We start from the raw sequence: 13,478 nt of genomic DNA, 5'->3' as shown, positions 1-13,478 counted from the left end.
CCCGTTACACTAAGCTAGCTATATTATGAATTGTACTTAATGTTGGGTTAGAATTCTCTTTGTATTCCCGAAATTAAATTTCTTTTTGCTTATCAAAAGAAATATATATAATTTTGATAATTTCTATTTCCCTAGATATTGATTTAATATTGGTAAAATTGACTTATTATATGCATGTCGGTGACATATAATAAATTATCAATACAAAAAAAGGAGTGCAATATTAAGATTATATTGAAAAAGAATATAAAATTGTTTCCCTAGCTAATTAATGATAAATCATGAGACAATTGAGTTTTATTATGAATATTCGATGTTTTCATTTCTGAGTCTGCTGAGAGAAATTCATTAGTTACATTATCATAAGAGACACATTTTATGAAATATGAAGGGCACTCTCACAATAGCATACAACATTTTATTCATATGCCTATAGAACCAGACATATATTATATATCTATGACTATACATACTCACCCCTTGATCTTAAATACTATACAATAAGAAACCCTAAAAGGATAATCCGTTAACTAATAGGAAATTCATAATAGATGGAGTAATTAAGAGGGTTGAAAATCACATATTATTGTCACCTCTGTGATAACCATCCCCAAGTGGATCATTGTTCCAAGGAGAAGGATAATAGTAACCAGGCGATTGACCAAGAGACGAACCTCCCCCTTCACCCATCCTTCTCCCGTCTTGAGTTGGCATATCATTGCAGGTATAGCGGATCAAATCAGCATTTGTGGCATCTAATTCCTTCTGAAGCCTAATCACTTGCCTTTGGAGTACTGAAATGGCCCCAACACAGCCATAAACAGGATCTTTTATCCGTGCCTCGGCTTCATAGGCCAGAGAGTTCACTGCATCCTCCCTTTGGTGGGGTTGGACTTCATTGAGTAGTTTACTCACGTTGCTTGCACCAAATATCTTGTGAACATTTGCAAACTTTTGAGGCTCTTCTGGTGGGAAATATGGGGCAAAAATGCAATCCGGCATGCATTTCCTTCTCAAAAACTTGCAGGCAGCACAGGGAGAGTTAGAGTAGCTAGAAGAGGCCATGGTCTTCAGTAGTACTGCAATAATTATAAATTAAGAATCAAACACAACAACTATTTTTATTACAAACTCTCAAACTTTAAATCTTATAATTAATAATCATAGTCCTTTTTTCTTTATCAGCAACAGGGAAATTCATTAAAGAGTAGGAATGATCTAATCCATGAGTACAAAACATTTAAGGAAACAGGTAAATTAAAATACAGTACAATATAATTGATTATATTCTGACTCTTGTAAAACAGACTATCATATAAATATTATCTGCCTCATAAATATAATTTTCAATTGGGAGTAAATAAAACTAACTATAAAGAAAACCACCAAACGACTTAGATATCCATTTCTTGAAAATTATTTTAAAATAACGTCAGCTTAATTAACTGTACAGTTATAGAATTTGAATTTAATCTCTACACTTCCTTGAGCACGTATAAAACTAGGGTTAGGGAGACTTGTTTAAAGCACATCTGCTACTTCCTTTTTTGGTAACAACATTTTCTACTACTGTTCAAACTTCTCTTACTTTTTTATCCCTAAGCCGTCTTTATGTTGAATCAAAGTGCCACTATTCAATTAGTGGAATAACAAAAAAACTAAAGCGCCTCTATTTATAGATTTTCTGACTACTACCCAGAACCCTTTTCTCAATTTCATTTTCCTCTCAGGGACGAAGGACGAGGTAGAAAATAAAATAAAATAAATATTTTTATGAAAAGACATTTTTATCGATGACTGTACTATATATGTTTGCTTTCTTCATCTAAGACTCAGAAATTTCTTCCCTAAAATTCTCTCTCTGTCTCTCCTCCTCTCCAGTACCCCTTAGGTCTAGCCTTCTGTGAATTTCAGTTGGAGGGATAAAAGAAGGTACACCTACCAGAGATCTTTTCAGTTTATTGGTACATATGGCTTGTGGAAGTTTTCTCAATTTCTCTTTCAGTTGGATGATATATCATTCACCCAGAATTTCGTTTCTTCAAAAAATTTCTAGAAACAAAACCGGGAATCATACCTTAGAACATAAACTTATTCGGCAAACACCAATAAAAAGAAGAGAAAATAAAAACAGAAAATTGGAATAAAAACTATACCTTGTATAGCTAGGTTTAATTGAACAAACGATATGGTAATTTAGATCAATACCTTTATTTTTTTTTCCTCTTGCAGAAGGCTCTTTCAAGATCTATTCTTTAATAATGCCACTGAAAAAGAAGTCTGCTAGCACCCGGATAGAAGTCTTGAGAATTCACTATTGGATGTGAGAGTTCAGAAGAGAAATCGGAAAACCCTAGTTAGTTGCAGGACAAGATGAGTGAAACCCGCAAATACAATGACAAATGATAAGCAACACTGAGAGAGTATAGGGAGAAAAAGAGCATTTCAAGTGAGAGAGTGGAAAAGAAAGCAAAAGACAAGTGCAATAAATGGGGCTACAAGATGAAAAAGAATGACTATGACACAACCTTTATAATAATACCGAACACTGTACAACAACATATATAGCCAACGATAACTGTAATAATCTGTCCCACTAACTAGTCTATATATGCTTGGATATCACACAGCTATGTATTTATAACTAGTTTATTTGTGGTAGTTGAATCCAAACTAGGTTCTCTCTCACCTTAAGCAACGGTTTGTGTCTATATTGACCCATTAATTTAAGTAGTTCTTCATTAATTATTTAGGAATAAAGTGGGGAAAGGAAAGAAAGTGAGCCAAACATATAAAAGAAAAGTGCCTTCCTTAGCATTTGTCACACGGTGTAATAAAATAGAAGGTTAGTTTTATTAATTTTGACCCTTTGTTCTATTTTGTTCCTTGTAGTTGTATTTCAAAATGAATAAAGCATATACATAATGCATGTGTAGAACTTTATATGTTATGTTTCCTTTCCATTCTATTATGTCTATTAAATATTACTTTAACTCAGCTTCTGTATTGCCGTTGAAATGAAGAGCTTGTCCTCTCTCCTAACATTTGGTACAAAATAAAATACAATTCAAAATATGTATTTATAAATGACTAGGTTTCTAATGAATATAAACTTTTAAATCCTTATTATCACATATAACAGATTTATTTAGACGCTATTTCATTTTAAGGACAGATTTTTATTTAGATTAAACTAGTGGTATGTCTTAATGTTCACTTTGCTTCATTTTTGTTTAGTCCTTTTTTTTAAATAAAATATATTCAAATTAAAATGCTTTTCTTTGTGTTCTTTTCTTTTATATCAATTTCTCACTGTTCACCAAATAATGTTAATGTACCTTTTTTAGGGGTTTATTTTAAAAATTTGAAAAATTAATTTCTATATTTTTTAATAAAAATTATCGAATTTAATAAAAATGTTTGATTCAGATTTATACATATATCTCAAGCACATTCAATGGTCCAAAATTAATTTTATTATAATTAGTTATACAATAAACCTTAAATCAAACGGACGCTTTTAAAATATGATTGGTTTGCCGGTAAATTCCAATCTCAAATAACTTCAATATACGGATGTAATTCAAGCACAATTTAAATATATTTTTGAATGTTTTCTAATTTATTGCAATTTTGAATTATTTTTATATTTTAAAATTTTAATTTTTATATTTCTTTAAATCTCTGTCAAGCAATATCTAACTGATAAATCTATAATTATAGTAGATTTAAATCTTTGTCAGAAAAAAATGATTAAAAATATATAGAAATAATGCGTAATAATTCAATTTCTTCTTAATGATTAAAAAATCAATTCCCTTCAAAGTAAATACTTTGGTTGAATTTATGAATTTTTTAATATAGTTTTGGAACTAAAATTCAGAAAATAAAAGTCTAATTGCTTTAAAAAAATATTGAAAATAATTTAGAATGAAAAAATTGTTAAAAAAATTAAAAGGTACAAAATTCGAAAGCTGAAAAATTGAAGTTGAGTGTTCTAGTGTTAGTTGAGCATTCCAACTCTCCAATTCTTAATAATAAAGTTGAAAAGGAGAAATGAGTGAGCATTCAACATTCACTCACAAGAAGAACTAATAAAGTGTTTCATGATTTTAAGTGTTTCAACACCTAGAATAGAACTTTCAACACTCAAAACTCAAGTAGCAGAAGATTTATGTACATTCCGATGTTAGTTCTAACAATTCCAACACTAAAATTAACTGTAAATATGTTGAGTAAAAATTTGCGTTCTAACACTCATTCCAACACTTTAGAACCTATAAATAGATGTTATGAGTTTTTTTTTATTATTCATTTTTTTTACTTCTTAAAGTTTTAATTTAGGATTCTTTTCTATTTTTCTCTCAATTCTTTCTATTAATTCCTAGATATTTGGAAGATTTTCTTGTGTCTATCCAAGTTTTTATAACAATTCTCTATTTCGTTTATGTCAATTGTGTTATGATTTATGAAACTATGTGTGGTTGAATTGTTTTAGGTTAGGATAGGATGTAAGTAATATTTAAACTCATGTATGTAAGATTGATTTAAAATCCACTTATTTGGTATAAACTTTAAAAGTCAGAAAATAGAACAGCCATTAAATACATAGGTAATATACTTTTTAATATTAACTAAAATTTATGACTCTTACTAATTATTAAATTCATTTTTTACTAGTAATTTTATAATTTTTTTAATAAATTTTAGATAATGATAGAACGTGTATTTAAAAAGTTTCTTAGAGATCTTTATCCTCGTATATTTGAGATTTTTTAAATTTACAGCTTTATACTTAAAAATATGTTGAAGTACCCAAGAGTATAATATAATCACCCGTCTCTTTCCTTATTCTACAAAGTGAAATTTTTAATTTCCTGACAATTAATATTTCAGGACAATACATTTCATTTTCTATGATTGTTAAATTTTATAACTAATACTTTTTTTTATTTTTTTTGCTATTAATAGGGGCTAAAAGCCCAGAACACAAACACAACTAGGGACTAGACCTAGGAGTCCAAATACCACAAAAGTTCAAATACAAATAAGGAAGCAGCATATTAGGGGCCTGATGAAAATTAACTAAGGAAGAAGAAAGATTTAGGCAAAGCTTAATTGAACTGTCAGTACATTGATTAACTTTCCCAAATATATGACTCAATCTAATATAATTTGACAAATTACATGAGACAAAGGATGTGAAGCATCAATAACACCTTGAATGCTTATACTTGCTTCGAGGGAATCTGTTTCAATTTAGAGAGTAGTTTGAAACTACTTCTATATTTCAAATGTATATTGTAAATTAAAATAAAATTGTAGATTTAATATACTTATTGAAAATTTTTAAATTAATAATTAGATTAATAAATTTTATAAAATTTTTTAAATAGAGTATGTTAATTAAAAACTTTAGTGTATATATATAATATGTAGACTTTCATACCTTAATATTTTTTATTAAATGTGAACTTTAACTGTTAAAGCATATAATATTATCTTAATAATTATGTAATTTAAATTCTACATAAATTAGATATTTATAGTTATCTAAAATTTAATATTATCAAAGGGTCTATTTTGATATGATTTTTTTTTGTTTAAGGTATATTGTTTTATCTAACGGTATATTTAAGTGTCTTAGTATAATATGTAAAAGATTTATTTAACCAACCGATAAAAAAAAATAGACCATTTTAAGAAAACAAAATATATATGTACAAACATTAAGAATATCATGATAGAAAAATTCTTACTTAAGCAATTGACTCTAAAATTACATTCATTTAAAAAAGAGAAAAGCATATTTCTACTCTTCATTTAAATAAAGCACTAAAATAGAAAGAATACAAGAAAAAAATAAAAAATTAAAAGTACTTTTATCTTAACAAAAAGCTTGAACAAGTTTGAAAACATTTTAAAAACAAATATCTGAATGAAGATTTGTTTCAAGACTTTCAAGGTCTGTTGGTGATAATTATTCATTCTAAAGAGATAGAATAAAAATGTTCATCATGTATAGTCTTTAGCGATAAATAATCAAAGAAATGTAGGACACTTTATACTAAAACATAAAAGAACCAAAAATGTTAAATAAACAAAGTTCAACATACTTGTTCATTAAGATGAATCATTAACATAGAATGAAGAAAACTATTAAAGAAATGATAGAAAAATTTTAGACCATACTCAATGATATGAGAGCTCTTGAAAAATAGTAGTGTTGAAGAAAACAATATAAAAGTTGTAGAAAGAATCTTCCACCTTAATAAGAGTATAAAAAAAAATTACTACCATATCAGGAAGTAAGAGATTAAACTCAATAAATTTTTAAACACACTTCTTAGTTCTCTTAGAATTCATGAGCTATACATAAATTGAAGAAGTGAAAAGAAGAAAGGCAAACTATTCTCTTCAAGGCAAACAATAAAAAATTTTATAACAAAGGAGGTAGTTCAAAAGTCATAAAAGATGATGAGTAGTAAATAAATTCATCTAAATCTAATACTGATAATGGATATAATATTTATTTAATAAAAATAAATGTATGATAAAAGATTGCGATAATTCTATCACAAAAAGCTTGATGATATCAATTTAAAACATATATTGACAATTATTTTAAATAATTTAATTTTATAATATTTGTATAGTATATAGAAGAGTTATTAATTAAAAAATTATAAAAATTTAAATCTTGAAAATAGAGAAGCTTGAAGCCATATATCACTATGCCCGCATTTGAATGTTAAATCTTTAATATTCGTTCATATTATAGCGTGAGTACTTTGTATTTTTGAGTTAGAGTAGATCTCGATATTTATTTCAAATAACTTTATTATTGACATGTGATAAAAATTATACAAAAGACAATTTAAATTTAGTCTTTTATATTAATTAATTCAACTTCCTTTAAAGGTTATTTTAACAAATATTTAAAAATTAATGGCTTAAATATATTTTTAATTCTTACATTTTAGTTAATTTTAAATTTTAGTCCTTCTAATTTTTACTTTTTTTGGTTTTGACCTCTATATTTTAATAATTTATTATTTTAAGTATTTTTATTTGACGAGGTTTAATAAGACCAAATTAATAATAAGGACTAAAAATAAAAAAATTGTAAAAAAGTAAGGACTAAAATAAAAATTTGTAAAAAAAATTAGAAAAAAAAATATAAAGGGACTAAAATAAAAAAATTTGTTAAAATATAAAGAATATAAATATAATTAAGCTAAAATTAATTATTTTACAATGCTTATATAAGTTATATATAAATAAAAGATATTATTTTTTATTAATTATACATTAATTATTATATAAAATATAAAAATAAAGAAGAAAAAAATCTTTAAAACTATACTTCAGCTTTTATACATATTGAAATAAAATATAATAAAATAAAGTTTTAGAAAAAATAATTTCTATTTTATGCACATTATTATATTTCTAATGATGACGCATGTCATTCCTTTTTTGCTGTATAAGATTGTATAAATATCCACGAAATAAAAGAAATTACCTATTTCATTTCATAATCATGCACAGGTCTCAGTGATACGCCGGACTTAACGGATGGATTTATTGAAGGTAACCTTATGTTTACAAGAAGTTAATAATATTTATATATGGTATGTTTGATAAACAATTTAATTAAATACTGTATTCATTAGAAAAACTGTTATTAAAGAGCATACTTTATACATGATCAAATTTATTTCAATGTAAATAAATAAAATAAGTTATACAAATTTTATTATTTAATAAATATTTTAAATGTTCTACTTAAATATTATACAATAAGATAGACTTAAATATGAAATCTGTAACTAAAATTTCACTTTTTAATTATATTTTATTTTATTTTATAATCGATCTTTAAAATTTATAAAAGTAAATTATTTTTCCCTAATAACTATAAGGGATTTTGATTTTATTATTTTTTTAAAATTTGTTACTTAAAAGAGAATAAAATGTAAATTAAAATAACATATTTATACAACACCATATTTAAGTTAATAACATAAACTCAATTGTCCTTGGAAACACCTCCAAACAATTCTCTATTAACTAAACAATATTGCCTAACATTTATATATGAGAGACTAATTTCAGGCTTCATTCAACCTCTCTAAATCACTTGAAGACAATGATAACCACTATATCAAGAGATCTCCTTTAATTTTACAATAAATAAAGGACATTTTGTTTTTGATGATTATAACTAAAGAACATTAAGTCATAATAACAAATGCTTATTAAAAAAATTCATAAGAACAAATCACTGCTTTAATCACATGCTTATTAAATGCATATTTAATATATCTTATTTGGATAAAAGTTCATAGACTAATTAAATCATACATAACAGAATCAATGAAAAATATATAGACAATAACATTCGTCCACAGAGGCACAAACCCCACATTGAATATGTATATACAATATAATGATACAGGTCTGTAACATTCCCATTGTACAAATCTACTGTGCAAAACGTGAAGCCATAGTTCTCCAATGCATCCATAAAAAAGGACTGATGGAACTCCAAACAAACATGAGATGCCAACTATGAAAGAAGAACAACGAACAATTATGAATGTTTTTTATGAGGTTGTAGCTATATATAGGTACATACTCAATTAGGTTTTTTTTTACCTTTATCAATGATTGGTTAGTTCTAGTATATTTTTTATTCCTTTTAAATGGAATTTTAGGCTTAACCTTTGTTTATAAACATGTAATTTATTGGAAGAGCTAGTCGTATGTTATACTCTTAATGTTTTTTATTCAATTATGATTGCTTTATGTGAAAAATATCTATAATTTAGAATAGAGACTTAAATTTTTACCTTTTCTGTTTTTTTTCTTTTTTAGTAGGACACACATTTTAAGGGAATATTCATTTTATAAAGATATGCTAATATATCTCATGCAAATCTATGTCCTTCTGAAATTGTGTATACTGTTATCCTCAATAATTGAGTTGAATTTATGAACCTCTCAAATAAAGCTTTACTGTTTGGTTTCCATTATTGATGATCACTTGCTCATATATTGGCAAGCAGATTCCTTAACGTAGTATAATAGACAAATATTGCAATACATTTAAACTTTACATCGTAAACTATATATGTTTGGTATTTCATATTTGCAGAGCAAATTCTTGTGTATGATATCAAATCTTTCAGAGCATGAAATTGCTGATTTTAGGGGAAAAATGGGTTCCGTATTACGATCATAACTGTTGTTAATTTTTGGCATATTTGAAGTTTAATTATGTCGGTGTGTGTGCGCTGTAAAATTCCAGGTCTGCATGTTTGGATTGTTGTATGCACACCTCAACACAGGTGGATCCAAAACCTAAGGAAGTGAAATACAAAATTATAAATATATGAAAATGATTTTATTTTTAGGTATATATATATACACACACAGGTGTCGACAGAAATTTATTTAAGCGAAATTTATGAACTACAAATTTGTTGAAGATTCTATATGCTCCATATGTAATAATGCAGAGAGTCTCATGTTCGTTTGCTTTTATGCTGTAATAACACTTTCCAACAACTACTAGTTGGTCTGTGTGTTAATTTATTGTAGAATGAGATCTTTTTCAAGCAAAGAAACTTTGATGTACCTCGTATTTCAGATTTAAAAAGGATAAGATCGTCGATTTGGTTTTCGTCTAGAGTAGATAGGTTAGGGAAGGTGTCATCTTTCAGATTTTATTTCCTCAGTGTTACGTATGATGCGTTTTTCTTATTCTTGTAATTTTTTTAGTTAGGAACTCTTTGTCATTTAAAAGCTTTGTATATCTGATTAAGTAACTTTTCTACTCCTTTAATGTATTTTTATTTATAAAAAAAGAATAATAACATAAATTATGGTTGATAAAATTTAGACAATAATATTTAAGAAAATAAAAAATAAAAAATAAGCGGCATGATATATATATATATATATATATATATTTGAGTGTAAACTAACTTTGATCTACAAATAACGTGTATCGAGAAATTTAAACATGTATTTCAGTGATCCACCAGCCTATGATATCTCAGTCCTAAACAATGGTCTAGGGAGTCTAAATTAAATTTCCTCTACAAATAGCTTAATTTCCCATCAAATTGAACTATAATTTCCTATTTGTATAACCCATAAGTACGTGAAACATCAAATTAAATCAACTTGTAGAGAACTTGGTAAAAGGACCTAGGTAAATGTTAAGAATGGTGTATCTATAAAGTTACCATAATTGAGCTTACCTGACTAAAAGAATAGAAAATCATTTAGTTTATTTTAATTTCCATAAATAATCTAACGTTCCTAGGTATAATGCTTCACCTTAAAATATATTCAAAAGATTTCATGAAAATAATTTATAATTTTTTAAACTTATTTAAATAAATATTTAAACAGTTATATATGCTAGAGCATAATAAAATAAATAACATATTTTGGTACTCGGAATGGCTTTGCTTAATCTGGTTATAAGCGTCATTCCTCGTTTATATTTAATTGAACAGTGCAGTATATATTATATTTAAAATCTTTTTTAAAAATGAAAACAAATATAACTTTTCATGTTCATTCTTTTGTCCACGGATGGGTCTTGAAAAGGATGGCTAAAGAATTGACGGTGCCGAAAGGCCAAAGAGGTAGGAAGATTAATTATCCGAAATTGGGTAATTATGGAGATTGGATGATGGGTTTATGAGCTGACTAACTTAAACTACTTAAAATAATAATCATTGGGTAATTATATTTAAAATCTTACTTTTCTTTTATTTTTATATTATTATTATTTGATAAATTTTAATGAATAATAATAAACATGTTTATAAAAGCATGTTATCAACATTGACGAAGAGGAAACGCAGAGTACATAGAGGATGAAAGGGGTACTCGTTCCTTGGTGGTGGTTAGAATTTTTCCAACAAGCATTTTGTGGGTCGGATGAGAAGAGTCATTAAGGAAAAGTTGGAGACAAAGAGGTGAAAAGGTTTTCCTCTTACTTGACGAAGAATAAATTTAGTCCTGTGAATGTGGCTCTAGTGATTAGAGAGACGCAATTATTAGTTGATTGGAGAACTATTGGTTTATCACGCTCGTCCGAATACATATTGAACTCAATGTCACTTCATACCTTATTTTCTACTAAAAAAACAAGATACTTAAATATATTTTTATCTTATTATAATTTAAATTATTTCTGATTTAATTTTTAATATTTTTAGTTACTTAATTTAACAAATTTAAAGTTTAATAAATTTCTCTATGTATATATTTTTTTACTTCAAATTTTTAAATTATTATTTTTACATTAATATTTGAAGAATATATGATAAATTACGGATACAAAATAACTTTAAAACTTAACAAGGAATATCACTACACCATAACGGAGATCTGAGAGCAGTTCCGTTTTGAATTAGAAAGCGTTTATAACTCTTCTAAAATCTTGCACACTATCTGATGTGTTATATTTAAGAGAGTGGTTAAATAATCGCTATCAAATATTAAGATTAGAAAGTCGTTTCACACGAAACTCCTCTCCAAAATATAAGTGTAAGATTAGAGAGCTGTTCAGCTTGGAATTGCTCTCCAAAGGTGTAAACTGCAAATCTGAAATTTGAAATTGATTTCTTTTTGAAATTGTTGTTGCAACGTAAATTTATTTATTATTATGTTTAAATCAAATTTTAGAATTGATTTTTTTGTGAGTTTTCTTCATTTTTATCACAAATTAAAATTAAATCTTGAGTTTGTACATTTGGTATTAAGCAAACAGTTCACATCTGCATGAACCAAACACAAGTAAGCAAAGAAAAAAGAGAATAAATTATTAGGGTGAATTATTCACTGTTAACAAAGAGAAGAAAAAAGAAAGAGAGAATGAATAAGCACTTAAAGATGTGAAAAAAAACCAATTTGTTAGCGAGAGAAGACTAAGAGAAAAGAGATCAGCTTTGTTAGTTAAGAAGAAGAAGAAATGTATTAGGTATATTTCATTTATAAACGACTTCAATGAATTTAGAGAACAATTCTTTATTAACTGCTCTTCAAAAAATGAGCTTAGAGATCTGAGAGCTGTTAATAAAGAACCGTTCTCTAGATATATAATTACAAAATGATTTTTACTTACCGTTGTTTAAATTAGCACTCTAAAAGCTCATTTCTGGCATAATACATATTTAATGAAAATTTAAAAATTTAAAGGCTTTTACAAGATGTGATACTATAATATTTAAAGAGAGAATTTTTTAATTTATGTATTTTAAATAAAATTTGATGGTCCAGTTAGGAGTACGTTTTTTGATGAAAATATTTTAATCATGTTAATTTATAAAATTGTTTAGTAAAACATAAAAACTTGAAAATTTTAGGTAAAGTAATTCATAGCAAATTCACATTTATTTTATTTTCTAAATAAAAAGATTTATTCTCTTAAAAAAAGTTGAATATAAATAATGCAATTCCAATTGAGTTTGTACCACAAAAATAAATTGTCAATTAAGTTGAAGTTTAATAATCTCTTACGCAATCAAATGAATAGTCCGTGGTTTCGGCTAAATTTTAACACCCGGCCTAAATGCACCATCTTCAAATAACCCCTTCGTTATTAGAATTTCAATGTTTTGTTATTATATAGTGGTTAAATAAAATAATATATTATTATTTTCTTATGTAGTTAAACACACACATATATATAAAGTAGCACCGTTTATCATAACTCATAAAGGAAAGGTTTTAACAATCGTTGGTGATGTACACTAACAAGCGAAAGGATATTATTAATAGCGGCGATGTGAAAAGAATAAATAATAAAAAGATGGGAAGAAAAATTAATACTTATCCTGTAAAAGGAAAGAGCACTTTATACATTGAAAAATACACTAATCTCTGAAAAAAGAAATATCTTCCCACCCAGTTTAATACGGAACCAAGTCCAAGAATGGAACTCTACAAGATCTTGCAAGCCAATAAAAAATTTGCAAGAACATTGATCGAAAATGGAACTATTATCAACACTCAAATAGCCCAAGTGATACAGTGCCAAAGCACATAAAGGCCTTGAGAAGACCATAATTTTTGTGGACGCAAAGCACTTCTAGAGATAGTTGAAAATATTAGAATGAGAAGCAATACCCTCTAAAGAAATTATATAGATTTGTAGGAGATTATAAACAGACCAGACAGAGTATAAATTTTTTTTTAATTGTTGGAATTTAATTTTATGGTAGATATTAATTTATTTTTATGTTTAAATTTTTAGTTTAAAAAATAATGGATTAGGCCTAGCAAAATACTTATGGAACTAAAGAAAATTTTAAAATACACTCTTAGATCCTAAATAGAATTTTTACAAGGAAATATGTTTTATTTTAAAATATTAGTTATAGAGTTCAAACCTAAAAAATTTATGTCAGATGAACGAGACCTTTATCAAGTATAAAGTTATTTAATGAGAC

General features: G+C 26.4%; 1 protein-coding gene across 1 annotated transcript; it reads right to left on the bottom strand.

Annotated features, from left to right (window-relative positions):
• Positions 1–576: 576 nt before the first annotated feature.
• LOC113851960 (LOB domain-containing protein 25-like) lies at positions 577–2,268 on the bottom strand. Its single transcript, XM_027482230.1, has 2 exons — positions 2,209–2,268; positions 577–1,079 (listed from the first exon to the last, which is right to left on the bottom strand). The coding sequence occupies exon 2, from the start codon at positions 1,063–1,065 to the stop codon at positions 577–579; it is 489 nt and encodes a 162-aa protein (XP_027338031.1). The 5' UTR covers positions 1,066–1,079; positions 2,209–2,268.
• Between the last annotated feature and the right edge of the window lie 11,210 nt (positions 2,269–13,478).

The sequence above is a fragment of the Abrus precatorius genome, unplaced genomic scaffold (assembly GCF_003935025.1).
Source record: "Abrus precatorius isolate BTA unplaced genomic scaffold, Abrus_2018 Scaffold10, whole genome shotgun sequence".
In the NCBI taxonomy this organism is placed as follows: domain Eukaryota; kingdom Viridiplantae; phylum Streptophyta; class Magnoliopsida; order Fabales; family Fabaceae; genus Abrus; species Abrus precatorius.
Note: the sequence above shows the minus strand (reverse complement) of the source record. Positions and strands in the feature narration are given on the sequence as shown.

Excerpts from the sequence above, each read along its gene's own strand:
- LOC113851960 (XM_027482230.1), bottom strand. The coding sequence starts at position 1,065 with ATGGCCTCTTCTAGCTACTCTAACTCTCCCTGTGCTGCCTGCAAGTTT.